General features: G+C 47.8%; 1 protein-coding gene across 4 annotated transcripts; it reads left to right on the plus strand.

The window, feature by feature from the left end:
• Positions 1–347: 347 nt before the first annotated feature.
• TPX2 (TPX2 microtubule nucleation factor) lies at positions 348–14506 on the plus strand. Of its 4 annotated transcripts, none has more exons than XM_083873486.1 (17): positions 356–680; positions 5394–5545; positions 5806–5931; positions 6094–6229; positions 6765–6896; positions 7557–7679; positions 8117–8250; positions 8559–8716; positions 9131–9302; positions 9432–9570; positions 10011–10227; positions 10452–10550; positions 11221–11397; positions 11518–11664; positions 12206–12317; positions 12972–13159; positions 13608–14506. In XM_083873486.1, exons 2-17 carry the CDS (start codon positions 5443–5445, stop codon positions 13716–13718), a joined length of 2274 nt encoding a protein of 757 aa, XP_083729612.1. In that variant the 5' UTR covers positions 356–680; positions 5394–5442; the 3' UTR covers positions 13719–14506. The 4 variants fall into 4 exon arrangements, 3 of the variants coding, with proteins under 3 accessions (XP_083729612.1, XP_083729613.1, XP_083729614.1); XM_083873487.1 differs by having other exon boundaries at positions 357–680; positions 12993–13159; XM_083873488.1 differs by having other exon boundaries at positions 358–680; positions 6121–6229.
• Positions 14507–19581: the final 5075 nt, after the last annotated feature.

The raw sequence follows: 19581 nt of genomic DNA on the forward strand, positions 1-19581 counted from the left end.
AGCAGTGAAAGCGACTGTGGCAGCCAGGGCCTGCCCCGCCGTTAACAGCTGGCTACCCATCCCTCTCCCAAGCCCACGGGGAAAACTATGCAGCACATGGGGTCGATAACGCCACTTGCAAAGGGCACTTTCTCCTCGCAGCATCGAGAAACCTGTCCGGGCTTACCAGGCGGTGGAACCCGCCTTCCCCGGGCCCAACAGTTAGAAGGGCTGGTCTGCTGAGAAGCAGCGGGTGGAAGTCGGGCAGCGGAACGGACAGAGCGGCAGTAGTAGAGGCCGCCTCCCGTAGGCTCCCGCTCGGCCCCGCGGCCGCTGACGCCGGCACCGGGGACCCGCCCACCAGCCGCTGATGGCCCGTCCAGAACGACACTCAAAGCACCGCCTTTTCTGATTGGTCTAATGTGTCCCGCAGTGCCTTATTTAAGTTGTGGTCCGGTTCGCGCCCAGTCATTGTGACGCAGTCCGAGCCTGTACTACATTTCCCGTCAAGCGTTGGAGGCAGAGCGTAACTGCGTCATTGGCGTCTGCTCATCCGGGTCCTCAGGCGGTCCGACCAATCAGCCGCGCGCTAAGGGCGTGTGCCGGGCGCTGATTGGTGAGTTTGGACGGCCGAGCCCTGTTTGAAATCCGTTAACGGCGGCGGCAGAGGCGCCGCGCGTTGTGGCGGCGGCGCTGCTGAGGTGAGTGCGGGGCTCCCGGCCGGACACCCCCGGCCTTGTCCTTCTTTCCCGACCCGCAGCCCTTCCCCATATCTGGTCGTTCGCTGCGGCCGTGGCCACGCGGCTGTTCCCCGGGCCTGCTCCGAGCCTAGATATTGCTAACGGGGCCGCGGGCTCGGCCGAGAAGGGGAAGGCGGCTCTGGCCGCTCCGCCCGTGGCCGGAGCCGCTGTCGCGGTGCCTGGCGGGCGGGCGGGCTCGTAACGGAGCCCCAGGGGCTGATTGCCAGCCCCTCGTTCCCCGGGGCAGCCGAGCCCAGAGGCCCCGGCCGGTGGCGGGAGGGCTCCCTGTCCCCTGGGGGGATGGCGGTACCGGAGCGCCCGGCCTGTGCCTTACGGTGGGGTGGGTGCCCCGGGAGCGAAATAAAGTTCTAAGTCTTTGAACGATCATGAATTGTGATGAAACCCTGTACTTCGCGACAAAAGCTCTGTTACTTCTCAGCCCAAATCCTGCTTCCCAGGAAAAGGAGAGAAGCAAACCAAGCAAAACCTGGCCCAAGTAACAGAAAAAACATTAGGGGAGCTATTTTTATGCGGGGCTTTTTTTAAACTAGAGGACCTTCAACTTAATGTAACAATTAGTTGCGGTTATGCTAGCTAAAAATACTTTACTTTTCCTTGAACATCTATTTTTAGAATGTCCCATCTTCGTGTCTTCTGAAACTTGTGGGATCTTTTTTAGGGAGCACATGCCAGGGTTGTTTATTTTTGGGCACGGAGGCGGGTCTGGCCGCTAGCAGAGAAAAAGCTGTGCCACTGCTTCAAGCCTCCCGTGGTTGTCGGTCGGGGTGGTCTCCGGAGCTCTCGGCTCTCACCTGCAGAGTTAAAGGCTTTGTCTCCCAGTCTGAGCATTAAACGATGGAACAGCAGCGTTCTGGGGGATGGTGAATCCAGCGTTGATTTTGTACTGTAGAAAGGCCTCATTGAACTTTGAGTCAGGAGCATGAGAGAGCAGGGAGAAGCTACAGATCCAGACTGTGTTGTGAGTGTTCATTTAACCCTGCTCAGGGAACAGCAAGGATTAGAGTGACTTTCTGAGGCTGTTGGCATCATGCAGAGGGAGTTCAGGCGATGATTTTGTCGTGGCTGTGGTGACAGGACTGTAGCTGCAGAGAGGCAATTATATCCCTTTCTAATGCTCCAATTTACTTGTTAACCCCTGAAAAGCATCCAGGAACTTTGGATTATTATCCCAATAAAAAGAGCAGAAAACTCTGGGTTGCAGGACAATGAAGAAGCTGCCAGGCTGAATTAAAGCTGCCTGGTTAATGCAGCATCCTGTGTTTAAGTGGCAGCTGGTGTTGAAGCCCAGCAGAAGGCCCTGGAATTGCTGGAGCACATTCCCATGCAGCTGCCTCAGTGCTGGAGGAGCTTCTCTTGCTTATTCCTGGTTGCCTGTCTTGGGTTCTGAGGCATGTGGATCAGCTGGCTTTGTATTTATCTGCTGATGTAACTTAGAATAACCTTGTTGTGTGTCTGTTGTTGTTTATTGTGCTTTCTGATCCTGTTAGGATTTCCCATAAGTAACATCCATAACTTGTGAAGCTCCAGTGCTGTGTTGTGATAAGGTATCATTTCCAGTTCACCAGGGCCTTATCTACATTTCAAGGTGGCGAGAAAGAGCAGATCTCTCTGCTTTCCTTGGGATCCAGACTGGTTTGGGTTAGAAGGGACATTAAAGCTCATCTTGTTCCAAGCCATCATCATTCTGGGCAGAGACACCTTCCACTGGGCCAGCCCTGTCCAGCCTGGCCTTCAACGCTTCCAGAGATGGGGCACCCACAGCTTCTCTGGGCACCCCTTGCCAGAGCCTTACTACCCTTAAGGGTACCCTTCTCCCTACTATCCAACCTAAATCTCTCCTCTTTTAGTTTGAAGCTTGTCCTATCACAACCTTTCTGTGTCCCTATCACTATTCTTCTGTCCTTGCTCCTCTCCCAAACTCCTCCATTCTCTCTCTCTCTGACCTTAATTTCTCATCTTGGAATGCTGATCCTATCTCAAACACCGTGGCCTGAATGACTGGGGGGCTTCTTTGTCTAGGCAGTTTGTGCTGTTGGCACAAAATTCACAGCTACATTGAGACAAGGACACTGAACACATCTGTGATGGAATTGTGTCAGTATTTTAAAGCTAATTTGGATTAGAGTGAGGTGTGAAGTTATTCCAAAATACCTATTGCACTTGCTGTTGGATCAGTCTTATCCTGAGATAGGAATGCTTGTTCCAATTTAGTGTAATCCTTTTTCAAAGCTAACTAATCTAAACCATGCCAAGGCGCTCTCCTGGAACGTGCCAAAGTGTAGTTACTCAAAAGAAACCTGATGTCCAGGGGAGCCCACTGCCTATTCCTCCCTGTGGATATGGCTTTGCTGCTCTGGAGGCACTTTTAGCTCAGTGAGAAAGCAGACTTAGAAAGAAAATGAAGGTTTTAACTAAGAGCTGCTTTATAGAGGAAATTTGGGGTGTTTTTGCAAGCATGAAGATTAGATCCTCCTTTCCTCAGCAGCTCTGCAAACCAGGTGAAAGCTGATCCTGCAGAACGGGGGTGAGGGTTCCCCGTCTGGCTGGCTGCAGACACCCGTGTCGACACAGGAGGTGATGGATGTGGGGGAGAGCAGGGTCAGCCTTTAAATCCACGCCGAGCTGTGTAGGATTACAGCGTGCCTGTAATCAACTTGGGGAAATGCATGCAGTGCCTGCTAATTAGGGAACGTCCCTATTAATGAGGAAAAATCTCCACGCCTCCCTTCTGGGGGATGAATGCCTCTGTGGAGAGAGAGAATTTTGGATTGAGATAAATGTGGTTGTGCTGTCAAAATCACGACCGGGTGTTTTAAAATGCCTGCAGGGAGTGGGCAGCGGGTGTCAGGCTGTGCTTGGCAGAGCCTGTTGGGATTGCAGATGCCTTGTGGTGGGCACAGGAGTGATAAATCACTGGAGCATTCCTGGCTGATCCCTGTCCTAGCCCCTGTCGGTGGGCGGAGGAGCAGGATGCCTCTCAGTGAACTGCTGCTCCACCGTCACTCCTGTTCCAGGCAGGACTTGGAGGATATGTAGGGATTTGAGAAGTGGATGCCATGAGTTCATCTGACTGAAATGGACTTTCAAGAGTTCAGTCACAATAACTTTTATCTCCCTGTTGTCTTTTTGAAGAAACAGAGTATGAAACTGAGGCAGTGATGCAATCCTTTTTCTCACTATTCTTTCTGGGATAAAGGAGAGAGAGAAGGGGTCAGTGATGAGGTCGATGATGAGGGTGGTGACACTGGGGAATATGGACTCTGCACAGTAAAAAGCTGCAAAGTGTAGCAGTGGGCACAAGTAGCTGTGAAACATGATGCCCAGAGCTCTGAGTCTGACTGGAGAGGGTGAGGGGAGAATGCAGATGACGCATTTGATTTTTAAAAAAGTCTAAAGTGTTGACAGAAATTCTATCTTGATTAAGGGCAGTAGGAAAGCATTTGATTCCAGCCGTGTCTCAAGCTCAGTTACAGTTGGTTTTGGCTCCAATTCTTCTGTTTGCCTTCTATGGGCTCTACCTTGACATCTTCCCAGCCGTGTAGCTGGAGCTTCTCTAATGACATTCTTGCCTTTAACTATCACAGCTCTGCTCTGGGGAGCTGGAGGCTCCTCAGTGCACCCATCCTTGGGGGCCCAGTGGTTGTGACCAGCATGGTACCCCCTAAACACTGCTTTGCTTTACTCTTGACCATTTTTGTATTTATTGAGGAACACCATCTGGGTTTTGAACCATGTGTGGTCTGCCTGGACAGATGGTTTAGGGCTGAGGCTCCGTGGGTTCGGAATATGCTGCTTTGGAATTGCTTGGGTTCATAAAAGCAAAGTTCAGGTGATTTCCTTGGGGAGTGTTTTATAACATCCTCGTGGGCTTTGCCTCACAGCTGTTCAAGGCTGCAGAAAAGCACCTTTGCAAGAAGGTTTTGTTATAATTTCAGGGTTTATAACTTTGTCACTGGCTTTATTCCTGTTCCCTTGAGTTTAATATCACCTGTTGACACAGGGACTCCTCTTGCTGTCAGTGCTTCATTAATTAGCTGCAGGGACTGTTTGACATGGGTCACAGTGCTCAGTTTGTTTATAGCCTGGCCAGCCTCGGGCTAGTGCTGTGGAATGCGAGAGGGCCTGACACTGCCCTCCTTCTGACTGTTTGCCCAGTAATAATGTTCTACAGAACCCTCTTCCTGCTTGGAAAATGAATTTGTTCTATAGAAGAGCACCTTTGTATCATTAATTCTTGTTTGTAGCCCTTCAGAGAGAGAGGCTGTGTATTGCAGTTCTCTGGAGTGAATCTCATCAGCTTTGTAAATCCTTTAAGGGTAAGAACTCTTCTTTGTATGTGGTGAGGGAAGGAAGTACAAACCAATCACTCTCTGGAAAAGCTTTATACTTCTTAAAAAATATAATCTTAGCACCTACAGTCCAAAAAAAAAAAATCCCGTCAAAACTTGATCTTCCTGATAGTTTTGAACCTGCAGATGTCAACAGTGGTGAAATATCCTTAGCTTTGCATATCAGCAGTAGAATAAAACTCTGCATTGCTCATGAGGAGTTCTGCCCAAAGGTGTGAAGATGTCCCAATGCCTATCCCTAGAAACTCTGCAGAGGAAGAGAGGTGGGGGACAATTCCACTGATACCCTGTTGTTCTCTAAAAGGCTGTAGCAGTGCAGGCAGAGGACTCCTGGGGACAGTGTGACTGTGAAGATGTCTAAGCCAGAATCCCGTTATTCCTTTGATGTCCCAAACATCTGCATTGATTTTGCAACTCTGAATGAGGATGATGTACACAATGCAGACTCCTGGTTTGGTAAGTTGCTTCCAGCTCCTTGAGTTGTTTCCTCGTTGGATGACACCATGGTGTGATCCTTGTTTTGGAGCTGGCTTCTGTGCCAATTAATCATTATGTTAACTGCTTCATTCATTATGCATGGGGCTTCTTTTATTCTGGTTTTTTGTATTTAAATTTTGTCATCTGTAACTTGATTTTGCTAACCTCATAATGATATTCTGAGGTATTGTTAACAATTCCTAACAGTGTAAGTAGTGAAAGTTTTTCTCTCCTTACAGATGAAAAAGCCAATCTGGAGAATGTTCCTCCTGCAGAAAATCTGGCAGGAGTCTCACACTGCAGCCCTGCTTATTCAAAGCCTGATGTTGTTCTGTCTTCTGTCCCATCAAGAGAAGGAGCAATGAGTAAGCTGGCATGGTGTGGCAGGGAGGGAATAAATTTTATCTGCTTTTCACTGGCAAAATGGAAAGGCCTCTGTCAGGCTTTTATGGGGCCATCTTCATAAACTCTTATCTGCAAGGTCTCATGTGGTTTTACTTGCTGTTGTTCTGTATATGTGTTTATAGATGAGCTGACACTTGCCCCTTTCTCAGGTGAAAGCGATGGTGAAGCAGAATGTGCCCAGAGCAACACGGTCCCTCAGAATATCGTTGGGTCCCTGGCAACCTGGAGAGCTGCTGCCCCTGCAGAGGCCCCGCAGAGGTGAAATATTTGTGTTCAGTTTGTACCATGATTGATGATAGTGTAACTAAGCAGGTCCTTGCTCTCAGGATCTGTAGTTCTAGCTGTTCTTGGGGCATCCTGTGGGGCTGGAGTTCTCCAACATGGAGATCATGTATTGGGACACCTGATCTGCTGGCTAAGCTGGAGGGGCAGTCTCTAGGGTGGAAATGTAATGCAGTGTCTCACATACTTGTCAAATGAGACTCGGCAGCACCAGGAGCTTCTGGAATGTGAGGATATCTGAAACTGAGGTGGCTTATAAAGTTTCTTTGTTTATATTTGCAGAACTCATTCTTGCTATGAATGCAAGGGGCTCTGCATGCTCATATATAGCAAAAAAATGTTTAGTTTATAGATTGTTAAACTTCAATAAATCATGTTGCTTTTGCATTGTTGTGTTAAACATGGTTCATGTGTGGAGTTAGGGGATGTACTGACATAAAAAGTATTAACCAGGTCAGGTGTCTCCTCAGATCTCTGGGAAAACTCACCTCTGCTTTCTGTTCTATTCCAGACCAGGCAGGAAACTGGCTACAAAGCAGGGGAAAACCCAGCAGCGCAAGCAGCCAGGCAGAATCAAGGCAGAGAGAATTGCTAATTCCCTGGATAATAAGGAAGATGTTCCACCCTTGAAGAAAATGAGAATGTACGTCATCCAAGTTCTTTTGTTTAGGGCTGGGAAAAGGGATACAACTGTTTCTTTGGAAAGGGTTTCCACCTGGCTGAGAAGGTTCTTACGGGAAGGTTAGGGGGTGGTGGCTGGAACTGGTTGCTGATACTGGTTTCATGAACAGGAAATGGCTGTAAATGCTGAAGGAATTGCTCTGTGTGGAGGTAGAGATGTGAATGAAAAAAGCACGGGCTTCTTCACCTTCTTACTCAGTGTCTGTCAGCTTTATATTTGTCTGAACTCTTCCATCCGGAAGTCATTAGCCATGGAAGAGTCACAGCTAAAATGTTTCTCAAATTAACTTAACCACTGAAGTATCATATGGTGATAAGCTTGAGGTCAGGAAATTGAAGTGTGATCTTTGAAACACCGCTCTACCTCGATGACCTACAGTATACCTCCCTTCTCCAGAAAAGTTCCAAAAACTCAGTAATTCATCTTCCCTTCTGCAGCTTTAGAGTACCAGGGAAAGCTGGATAGTCTATACCTGGGCCTGGGGTGAGGTAAGGCCAGCCTGGCATACCTTAGACCTCACCAGGTGTTGGGATGTTATGCATGGTGGTCAGAACTGCAGGTGGTCATTTATTTAGAATGCGGTTAATTCAAGGGGTTTGCCCTAACAATGTTTTCTTTTAGTTCTGGTAGCAGAGAGAAGGTGACAGAAGTATCCACAAAGAGCGAGTCCCTGCAGGATCCTGACCTCTCTCCAGGGAGAGGGAAAAGCAAACTGACCATGCCCTCCACGCCAACAATGTTGAAGTACGTGGCTTTCTTGTGACTTGTGTGCTAATCACAGTTGATTTAGGTGACAGTCCTGGCTGAGTGTTTTCAGCTTCAACTTAGCATGTGATGGTATCACATTTAGTAAACACTGGGTCAAGGCAACAATATTATGATGAAATGTACCTCACCAGCTGAACCTGTGCCCAGGAAAGCTTTTGCTTTTCTTTTGAGGAAAAAGTTGTTCTTCCTAATGCATTGAGAATGCACACAGCAAATGAGTCTGCAGAGTAGCAGCTAGCTGTGAGATTTCTTGAACAAACAAAACTCAAGCTGATCTCTTCTAAAGAGAATGTTTTTTTGTTAGAACCATTGATGGTCCTGCAGTGAGATTGAAGATTTTTCCTTGCATTAATATCATGCTAATAACCTGGGATGCAGGAGGGCATAGCTTAGTTTTTAATATGCTTCTGCAGGAGGACCAAACCTTCTGGCAAGCCAAAGAGTACAGAGGAGCAGGAGCTGGAAAAGATGCAGCAGTTGCAGCAGGAGGTTATGGAGCTGCGGAAGAAGAACGAGGAGTCTCTGAAAGCAGCTATTGCTGGAGCAGGTGGGCTCTGCCTGAATTGCAAAATGAAGCTGCATTGGGCTCAGCTGGAGAGTGCTGCACAGAGCTGAGCAAGTACCTTTGAAAACAAGCATTTCAGGCTTTGCAATAAATATTGGGAGCCATTTAATATAGATCAGCCCCTAAACTGCCTGGAAACAGGTGTTGTTTGGGTTATGTCACGTTTTGAAAAGTTAAAGATGAGTTCTCTAAAAACTTACCTAGTTTTGGAAATTAAGTGCTTTTTTTATTTCCACAAATCCTACCCCACAGCAAAAGGCTTCCTGTCCTTACATGTTCTTTTCCTCTAGGACAACCCACGAAGAGACCTGTTGGTCAAGTAACAAAGCCAATTGATTTCCACTTCTGCACGGAGAATAGAATTAAACAGAATGTGGAAAGCCAGCCTGGGAACGAGTACAAGGAGCTGGATTTTGCAGCAGTTCTGAGGAAGCATCCCCCTTCTCCGGTGAGAGCCAGTGTGTTGTCAGCACTCAGCTCACTGATTCTTGCCATCACCTCCCTGCTGCTTGTGCAATGCTTGGGCTGATACCCACAGAGAGGTTACCACAGGAGAGGCAGGTGTTGTGCAAATGTGACTGCAAACTTCCTGTGTGTCTGCGTTGCCACAGGACTCCAAAGAAACCTTGTGGAAAAAGGAGCCCTTTAATGTCAGATTTTCTAGTCATTCCACTTTGTGCTTTAATCTGCTTGATACAGCTTCCCAATATAACTTGTGCATGTTCAGACTGCTAAGACTCATGTTAATGTGAGGTGTTACCTTCTTTCCAGTGAGAGGAAGGGACAGATACTATGCTTCAGTGGGGAAAGAAAATGTCATCAAAGCCTCCTTGCCATACTGACACTGGTTTTCTGTCTCCAGGTGCGAATGCCAAAGGGACCCACTGTCCCCAAACCTTTCAATCTGTCCCAGGGAAACAAAAGAAAACTTGAAGAAACCACAAAAGAGTATGTGTCCTTTGCTGAGCAGGTAGAAGCATTCCAAAAACGCACACCCCCTCGTTACCATTTGAGGAGCCGGAAATCTGATGAAGGTGAGTGTCCTGGCTGTGTCCACAGACATGGTGGTAGAGCAAGAGATGCTTTGACTGCTCTAAGCATACAGCCTGTGTCTTTTGCAGGCCTTGCCATTAACTGCTGGTCTCTGTGACTTGAATTTGTAGGCTCAGTTTCAAAAAAACCAGTGAAGGCTCGGCTCACACACCCCAAAACACCAGTGCTGCGGACAAAGCAGCGCTTGAGACCCGTCACCTGCAAAACTGCTGCAGAGTTAGAAGCAGAGGAAATAGAGAAAATTCAACAGTAAGTAAGGTCTTACTCTAGTCCTCCAGGGGATGATTGTACCACACTGGAAATATTTTTTTAGATACCAAAATGTCACTTCTATGGAATACACTTTTTTTGTCAAAGAATGAGTAGCACACACCATTGAGATTCCTTTAGGTTGTTCATAATTCTTTAGCTCTGATTGTAGGGAAGTGAAATATAAACAATTCATTTTGATGAAAGTGCTCTTAGGAGAGCTGATGTTGGGTTGAGTACAGCTTGTGATGAGTAAAGCAAACTCAATATAGCAATGCAGCCTGCATGCACAACTTGCCTGTAGGCAAAGGTTTGGATTTCTAGGAAAACAATCTATAAGATTTCCCTTATTAATCTGTTTCAAAGGCAAAGGAAGAGTTGCTAACTGGAGCTGCACATTAATGTACAATTGGTGACTGTCTCCCATTGTTCCTGCATAGGTACAAATTCAAAGCTCGAGAACTCAATCACAAAATCTTTGAGGGTGGGCCACTCCTGCCCAAGAAACCCACTGTGAAGGAGCTCACCCAACCCATTGGCTTTCAGTTGGAAATAGAAAAAAGGATTCAGGAGCGTGAGAGTAAGAAGCAGCAGGAGGAAGAACACTTCGAATTCCACTCCAGGCCGTGTCCCAAAAAAATCCTGGAGGATGTTGTGGTAAGAAGTTTAATAACACTCAGGCTTGGGAATTGGACCTCAGGTGGCAGTGAGCTTCAAAATGTTTGTAGCTATGTTGCATTATGTGTGTAATAATCTTAGTAAACAGTGTCTGTCATTAGGTAAGAACCACAGTAGGTACGTCCTGTGCTGTCAGGATGTTTCTCTGAGGTGTTTTCTTGGCATCTGGCTTTGGGTAACTCCTTACTGGCTCTTCTGAACAGGGTGTTCCAGAGAAGAAAGCACTTCCTGTTACAGTCCCCAAGTCTCCAGCCTTCACACTGAGAACCAGGACCCGCAGGTCTAGCAAAGAGGAAGAAAAGGTAACAGTTGTGATGAGGGTGGAGCCTCAGATCTCCTGCAGTGCCTGCTGTGCCTCTGGATGTGGGTGGGATGCTCTGGGGCTGGAAGCCCCTTCCTTCCCTCTTGTGAGCACTTCCTCCAGTGGTTACCTTTGCCTGTGCCATTCACTTCAAGCAATCTGGTTATTGCTAGTCATTTTACAGAGACTGAATTCTCATTAGAAATGAAATAATTTAAATGCTAGGGCACTGATGAGGACTTCTGAGGTGTTGCTGCTATGAATAAAGAAAGTGAACTGCTTAGATTTCTCATCCTGCCCTGTTCTGTCGTGGAAGGCAGATATTACACATGACCTTTCTTCTCCCTGAGGTTGGGAGCAGGATTCTGAAAGCTTCACATCCTTCTTTCTTTCCCTCTTGTCAAGAGGATATTAAATAATTACACTCCTAATCTGGATGACTACCAGAATAGGGAGTGGTTTCACAAAAGGAAGAATTGGGCCTGTGGTTCAGGATGCCAGTAAATTGGTATTTCTTGGATTCCTAATTTTTGCAGTGTCCACTGTTTGTGTGACCCTGCTGTGCCCCTTATTAAAGTAGCTCATTCAAAGCTCTTTGTGGCTTTGCTTGGCAGGAGTTGCAGCCTATACAAAAGTAAAAAAATCAGATCCTAATGCTACTATCCTTTTAGGAAAAAGAGGAGACGACTGTGATCAAAGCTAATCCTGCGCCATATTTTGGAGTGCCCTACAAACCCAAAATCCCCGAGCACAGGCACGTGGAAGTTTGCCCCTTCTCTTTCGATGCCCGGGACAGAGAGAGACAAATACAAAAAGAGAAAAAAATAGAAGAACTACAGAAGGAAGAGGTAAGAATTAAAAGCTACCTTGGATTCCATCCCTTCAGTAAAAAGAGTGTGACAGGATTTGCTGTTGTCTATAAAACTTCCAAGGAAAGGACAAGTAATATTTGAAGTTGTTTATTTCAGGTGCCAAAGTTCAAAGCACTGCCTCTGCCTTTCTTTGACCAAGTTAAACTGCCAGAAAAGAAGGTCAAAACCCCAACTCAGCCTGAACCATTCCATCTGCAAGTGGATGAACGGGGAGCTGCCAAGCTCCAGAGCTGGAAACAGCAGGTAGGATGAAAAAGATAATGGGAATGACCAGACTTAAATCAGCTGGTAGAGTCCTGGTTGACTACAGAAACTGCCCTGAATTGGATCAGTAGCTGAGTTGGAGCAAAGAATTTTTCTGTACTTGGCATGAGACTTGTGCTATGGGTTAAGGATTGGTCAATGGTTTGTTTTTATTTTTCTCACTTTGTGGTAAATGACAGGATTTACCACAACTGTATGAACAGCTGTGGGTTGTTTTCTAAGCAGCAGCTTTGCGCAGCTGAATTCTTTTGCTGAGTATCTCCAGGAGTTTATTGACACATAAATAATATCCTGCTTTTCTCATGTGAAGTCTGTAGTGGACACCTGAAACTTTTTTCAGGCTATGTTTGGCAAAGCAACTGTCAGGCAATAAGAGACACCACTTTTTGGCTTTAATATAATTTTCTATAGAAATTATTTGAAAAGTCAGCATGGCTTTTCCAGTGTAGGGAGTGCTAGTCTGGGTCACAGGGAGATGTCTCTTTCTGCCTGGCACTGGACATGCTCTCTTCTCTTGCAGCTTAAAGAAGACTTGAAAAGGCAGAAAGAGGCAGCTTGTTTTAAAGCTCGTCCCAACACAGTGATGTACCAGGAGCCTTTTGTGCCCAAAAAGGAGCATAAGGTGCTATCAGGTAGAGTTGCAAGTACTTGCTACATGGGCTTGGCTGATAGCTCAGAACTGATGCAATTAGGTGATGTTTTTTCTGGCTGTTGCCTCTTCTTCATCAGCACAGCCAATAATGGCCTGCATTTAATCAACTAATTGCCTAGCAGCTTGTATCCCCTGGGAGCAGGGGGATTTCCTCTCCACCCCCCTGTCCTGCTCCAGCATGGCAGCTGTATTTAGCAACTCTGCTGCAATTGGCAGATGATTGATGTGTGCCAGCTTAGGATAAGGGTACTGAGAATGTGAGGAGCTCCCTGCAGAGACAGCTGGCATTTCTGCAGCACTGTCACTCTTTGCCTCCCGTTTCTAATGAGATGAAGGCATCTACTGCTTGGGTAGACTGAGATTTGTAGAGCATAAAACCAGCCAAAATCTTGTTTGTACTAACAATTGTGTGCTTGCTCCCTCCCATGAGAACACCCATGACGGGGTGACGTCTGCATTAACACTGCTCACGTCTGGGAGTAAAGTTTTCTCTTTTCCTGAAGCCTGGAGGTATCTCCTAACCACCCTTGCCAAGGGGAAGCCCTCCAAAGGGAGGCTTCCATTGACATTAGTACTGCTTTGCTTTACCTGACTCTCTTTGAACCAATGTTATCTCCTCTATTTCTAAACTTAGAGAGCCTTTCTGGTTCTGTAGTTCCTGAAAGCTTTGAGCTGGCAACAGAAAGAAGAGCAAAAGAACGGCAAGAATTTGAAAAGCGATTGGCAGACGCAGAAGCCTTAAGGGAGAAGTACGAGGAGCAGATCAGGCAGCAACAAGAGGAGCGTGAAAAGGAAGAAGTTGCTAAGCTAAGACAAGAAATGGTAAGTGAGCTGTTTCTGATCAAGGGCTGTAAAGTAACCCAAAGGAATGTGGGAATATCCTTACGGAGCTAATGTCACAGTGGAGCTGTGCTAAAACTGCCTTTTCAAGGTTTCCTTTTGCAAACTGATGACTCACTAACTTCACAACTGGTTTAAAAAAACCAAACCTACAAAACTATGCAAACAAAGAAGGCAGCTGTGCTGAAATGGCTGAGCTTTGGAGCTGTACATGTGTAGTTATCATAGCAGAATGATCTTAGTAAAACCAACAACCTCAAAATGTGCTGTGCATTTTCCCACTACCTCACTCCAGTGCCCAGGGTGGTGTGGTGGTCTCAGGCACATGCCTGCCTTCACCTCATCCATAGCTCACCTGCAAATTTCAGTTTCATCATAACTGCAGCCATTTGCTTTGTTTTGCCCGTGCTTATATTTATTTTTTTCACAGGTTCACAAGGCAAACCCAATACGCAAATACCGCAGCGTAGAAGTGAAGCCCAGTGATCAACCACTGACTATGCCAAAGTCTCCCAACTTCTCAGACAGATTCCGATGCTGATGAGCATCCACGTGATGGAGATCCCATCCCTCTCCACTCCCTTGGTAGGAGAGAGGGAGCAGTTGTTTTTCCGTGACTGCTCAGTCAGAACTCCTGTGCTTGGTTCTGTTGTTGTACTGAGTAGTTAAATTCCACCTGAGCCCATGGCATTTCAGCAGTGCCTCCTGGCCTTGCTGTGTATCCAGACCCCATCTTCTCTAGAGACTAAACCAGGTTTTGATATTGCATACAGATATTGTGTACCTAAATAAAAATTCCTAACCTGCTCACTGTCTCTGGCTAGTGGGCTGAAGACATTTCCTGCAGAAGAGTTTTTGGTAAAGAATGACCACACAGCTGTGTGTGTCTAGCAGAGCTGTCTTGTGTTTGTACACTAAATGCTATTTTCAAATGTCTGTTTTTTAGCCTTTTAATCTACATTTAGCTTGAATTGTGTTAAGTGAGGTTCCTTCAAGCCAGTGTAGCGTGGGTCTGGCCTTCTTTGTTGATGTTTAGATGACCACAAATATAAATCTTGCCCACGCTTAAAAGTAGTTCTTTGTATATATTAGAGCATTAAACCATCTTGCTGTTTTATAGCTGAAGTCTTTCTATTTGGGGAACCATTTATCTGGCAAGTGACTTGCTGTGAGCTGCTGCCCCAGCTCCTGCCAGTGCAGGTCTCTTGGCTACAGAGCCATCAGCATCTCTGGCCAGTTTGGGCAGTGAGCAGAGCTAAATATAGCCTAAGTGCTCAAATGTGCTGGAAGACAAAACTGCTGGCATTGTGAAGAGTGGACACATCTAGATTAAAGTTGTAATAATTATTTCTTACTTAGTATTGTGCTGTGATTTCTTACCTTTGTATTTTGCTGAAACACCTGTGAGCAGAGCTGCTTCCTGCTGTGCTGCTTAGAAAGAGAGGGGGGGAAAAGGGGAAATCTAGAATTAATTTGTCCTAATTGGACAAACTTTCTTGTTTGGTTATGGAAAACATTTGCTTTCATTTCCTCTGAACTGGGATACTGTTGAAGAAGTATTCCCAGAGTGTGTAGCTTTTTGTTCAGATTTTTGGGTGGAAAAGAGTTCAAACTTGGTGTTGGACCCCAGCTAAGGGGGTGGTTGGAGGTGCTGTGTAATTCTTGCCAAAGTTTACCAAGCAATTGCTATTTTACTCCTAGACTGAGAGAGGTAACAGTGGAGGAAAGTCCTTAGAGACCTAAATTCCAAGATGAACATTTATTGTACTTGAGGGATGATGTTTCTGCAGAAATTCTCCTAAAAAGTGTGATGCTCAAGAGAAAACATTGCAGAACTGCTGGGGTCTCTATGGGAGTGTTTTGAAGAGCACCAGCCTCAAACTTCAGTGCTGGGATTAAAAGAGGAAAAGCCACCCACACTGAAACACAAGGATTCTTTAAAAAAATTAAAGAGTTTTGTGCAGTTAGTAGCTAAGGAACTGGAGAATGCGAGGCTTAGGGAAGTGTGTTGGCACTAAAAGATTAATGACCCTGTGGCAGTGTGGGTTCTTGGAAATGGAGAGCTCAGATGTGACTCCATTTTGCTCACATCTCAGCTTTTGTTTCCCTTCTCTTGAGGATCTTTGTGTAGCTGTGGCAGAGGTTGGCCCAAAAGCTTGATCTAATCACCCAGTCTGCCTTCAGCCACATTTTTCTGACTTTGCTGATAGTCCTATGAGCAGAGAGTTACAGGACAGCCAGAAAAACTGCTGTCACTGCTGCTGGGACAACTTGCAGGAGTGGCTGGAGCACAAAGGACATGTCAGCATCCTCTTCTCAAAAACAAAAATCTGTGTGGATCTCACCTGTCTGCCTTAACCCCATTTCTGTCATGGTGGAGCTGTTCCTTGTGCTCTGCTACTGGCTGGGCACATCACAGAACCTCAGATGTGCTCTCAGGGAGCTCTTGCTTTTTCCTCGAGTGCCAGCTCTGGAGAAGGCAGCGTGTGGGTAGCAGGAGCAGTAAATATTTATGATGAGTCACGGGGAAGCTGGAATGATGATGAGCTGCTGAAGAATGTGAAGGCATGCAGGATCATGATGATGCTTTGGAACTGGAGCAGCCACCGATCCCTGAAGGATGAAGCAGCTGGATTTCCCTGATGGCCCTACATGGCCTCTTCTGCCTTGAGGAAGGGGTTGTGTGCCTGACAGCTTGGCAGTATTTTTTTCCCCAATGGTATCATTTGGGTCTAATAAAAGACATTACATCTTCCCCCAAAGATGGCCATGTATTCCCCATGCACTGCAAACAGAGGAGGAGCCTCAGGCAGCTGTGCCTCCAAGGGTCTGGGGTGTTTGTCTGAGCTTGGAGTCACCCACCAGGTTCTCACGGGCTGGGGTGTGGGACCTGTTCTCTTAATTAGGAGGGAAGTGGTGACATGGTGGGAAAACTGCTCTAATGTACCAAGTGTACAAATCATATCCTGAAGGAGTTGGATGTTGGAGAGGATGGGATTTGGCCAAGGCTTCAGCAGGGAAATGGTGGTAGGTAGTTTTTCCAGTGCTGGGGAGAACAAATTTACAGGATAGGAGCAAGAGTCTGGGATTTAACTAAGTGCTGTTCCAACATCTCCCTTTAGAGTCAGGGTAGGTTGAGAAACTGATGTAAAATCTATATTCTCCCTGTGGATTTTGCAAAAACATTTTTGTATTCCAGTACTCAAACCCCCATCACCTTTATCTGCGTGCCTTGAGAGCAAGGAGTGGGAGGAGATTAGGAGAGAAGATCGGGGTACAAAATCTTCCTCTGCCCTCTTTCTAGTTGAGCTGTACTTAATTTGTTATCAAGATAATTTGCTGAACACAGACTAGATTTGGAGCTAGAAGGCAACCAATGTTTTCCTGAACTTTCATGATGAGTTGCAAGATCAAATTCTCTGGTGAATAAATTCTTATGAAAAGGTTTGATGATGCTCTCAAATCACAGCTTTGCTTCTCCCTTTTGTCTCCATTGATAAACTTTTTCAGCTGTTTGTGTGGCCTGGCCTGAATCTGGCAAGGACTCCTAGACCTGGGCAGGTCCCGGTGCTCCCTGGTGCTGCTGCTGGTGACCACGTCGCTCTGGATGCTCTTTTGATGATGTTGGGATTTTTCCTTGTCTTTCCCCATCCTCTTGCTGACACCTGTCATGACACGATGGCAGCTCATGGTGGAAGCCCTAGTTCTGATGGAAGCAGTTAAGCCAGACAGCCTGGCTGGTTTGTGTTTCAGCAGCATGGCTGGGATTCAGGTGGGGATGTTGTTCAGCCTGCCCTGCCGCTCGATTTAGCTGGAGTGTCGGGTTTCCCGGGAAAAGGCCGGCGTTGGCCCCGCAGAGCCTCCTTTCCCAGGGTAAACGTAAAGGTTAAAGTGTGCTGCCGCAGTTGTGACAACGGCGTCGCCAGGGAACAGCGTGCTTGAGGCGCTGCCAGATAGCCCCAGGACAGGCTGTTTCCCAGCTGCAGCCAATGTAGGCTCTGGCTTAAGTTCCTGAATGGGAAGGCAGAAAAAAAAAAAAGAAAGAAACCAAACCAAGGCTGAGAAGGCTGGGTGGTGGCTGGTTTGCAGAGCCCCAGAGCACTGTGCTGCTCCTTGGCTGTGTGGTTTTGGACCAAGGCATCCAAAATCCTCGGATGCAAGAGATACTGCCCTTCAATTCAACAATTCCTTCTTCCCAAAGGTCTGATTTCAGCTTATTTCTCTCTGCCCACAAATGAATTTTATCTGTGATAATGATAAACCATGGTCACCCATTGCCTTTGGAGTATCATGGCTCCTCAGTACCTGCACCCAGGGCTTTGCTTCCTCACCTTGTCCCAAGGATTTGTGGCCAGACCAGCCTTGCTCCCAGGGAGCGTGGAAGATTGCAGGCATCCCAGGAAGGCTGGCTGGTGTCCAGGTGTTTGCTCCTGCTCTCCTTGGAGAATTTTATCCCAGTGTCCACCACACCAAGAGCTCTAAGGGGGCTGTGGGGCACGGTTCTGGCTCATGGGCTCCTGCCTCATGCCTGGGCATGGATGTGCTCCTTCCACCTGGGGTTTACAGGAGGGTGCAGAGCTGAAGGCTGGCGGAGTGGTGGCAGTATGTGCCTGAAGTGACACTGGTGGCCTCCAGGTCCCTGGCAGCCCTCGAGTGGAGGAGGGGAGAGGCAATTCCAAACTGTATGGTGGCGATGACAGTAGATGGGCAGAGTCCCTGCTGGCCAGGCACAGCATCTGACCAGTTATTCCTGACTGTGGCCCACAGAGGCCAAGCTGGGGGACTCCCACTCATCACCACTCCTGTGCCAGGACTGGGCAGTGTGTGTGTCAGTGTCACCAAGAACTGTGGCTGCTGGTGATGCTCCAACCTCTGCTTGTACACAACTGCATCAGCACATCAGTGAGTTGGAGCTGTGTGCCTTCTACTGCATTATCCCTGCTGGTCCTTATCACATTCTGGGTCCTGCTGTAGAATGGAAAGGAGCCAGCCTTGCTGAAGCTCTAAATCCCAGCTGTGAAGGCTGGAGTGGGAGAGCTCCAGATCTGCTCAGGAATCCCAGCTGTGTCCCACTGGACAAGTGTTGCTCTTCCATTGAGTTGTTGGTGGGTGCTTCAGGCCAGGCATCAGATGGGACAGCAGCACGTCAAGGATAGAGGAAAAGCTGTGCTCCCATTCTGGTTTGTCTCGATTTCAATGCCACATGTGAACCACTGGCAAAGCCTGACCCCAGGCCATGGCACACAGATGCTGGTGGCTCACTGGGATTTGTCAATGTGGAGCAACAGCATTGCCTGAGCAGTGTTGGTCCTACTAAGAGGTGCTGCAGGCACAGTAAGCTTTGCTCTTGGGGGACTGCTGCTGCTTGTTGGTGGCATTGACTCAGCTCCATTGTGGCTGATATTGGCCAGGGCAGCCTCCCCACCTCCTTTGCTGCTGTAGCCTCCAGCTCTGCCCCCTGCTTTCTCCTTAGTTTAAACCTTTTTAAAGTTTAAACTAAGGAGAAAGCAAAGGAAGGTTTAAGCAGCTGGGTTTGGTGTCTGGCAGGACCTGGAGCTCTGTGTGACTGTGTGGTGGGGAGTTTTGAGGCAGGATCAGGCTGGCAGCTGGCAGGGGCTGAGGCTGGAGGAGCCCAGGGTAACCTCAGCCTCCCTGGGGGCACCTGGCCAGCCGAGGCCTGGGGAGAGTCCCACTCCTCCAGCAAACACCAGGATTCAGCCCCACAGTGCCTGAGGTGTGTCCTGGGGTGCAGCACCCCAGAAGGAGCTGATAATGCCTGTGCAGCACCCATACACACAGCTCAACCTCTCTGGAGCCTCCAGCTCCTCTTTCTTCCCTTGTTTCCCAAAACACTCGATTTTGCAGAAAATAAGTCTTGCAACTGGTTCTTAGGGAAGGCTGCAGCCGCTGGCCAGGGCCCAGTTCCCAGCTGCTGTCCCTTTCATCAAAGCCCAGTGACAGTGCCCAGAGGTGCCACATCATACCCACATATCGCAGGGTCCTTTGGAGCTGCTCTCCCAAAGGGCCAGTGCCAGTGGGCAGAGCTGGCCACAGCAGCACAGGGACCAGCACCATCACCAGCTGCTCCTGGCCACCATCCCTGTGGGTTGGCAGTGATCACCCTGTGTCACCTGTGGGCACCTTGGAGTGCCTTAGCCATCTGGACCATGTCCAGCTCACCCAGACCACCCCCCATGGGATGGTTTTGGGGTGCCACTGTGTCCAGTGCCAGCCCTCCCTGTGGTGCTGTGCTGGAGCAGGAGGCAAGTCCGTCCCTGTCCCCTGCCCCTTGTCTGCGTGTCCCCAGCCCACGGGGGACAGGCGAGAGTGGCGTGTCCTTTGAACGGGCTCCAGCAGTAACAGGTGCTGGGAAAGGCGAAGTGGGCCGGCTCCCGCCGCTGTAA

The sequence above is a fragment of the Zosterops lateralis genome, assembly GCF_965231275.1.
Source record: "Zosterops lateralis genome assembly, chromosome: 16".
Taxonomy (NCBI): domain Eukaryota; kingdom Metazoa; phylum Chordata; class Aves; order Passeriformes; family Zosteropidae; genus Zosterops; species Zosterops lateralis.

Bases quoted from the DNA above. Each gene is read 5' to 3' on its own strand.
- TPX2 (XM_083873486.1), top strand. From the start codon at position 5,443: ATGTCTAAGCCAGAATCCCGTTATTCCTTTGATGTCCCAAACATCTGC. The intron at 8,717-9,130 runs GTGAGAGCCAGT...TTCTGTCTCCAG, and splicing joins GGAAGCATCCCCCTTCTCCG to GTGCGAATGCCAAAGGGACC. The intron at 10,228-10,451 runs GTAAGAAGTTTA...TCTTCTGAACAG, and splicing joins AAATCCTGGAGGATGTTGTG to GGTGTTCCAGAGAAGAAAGC.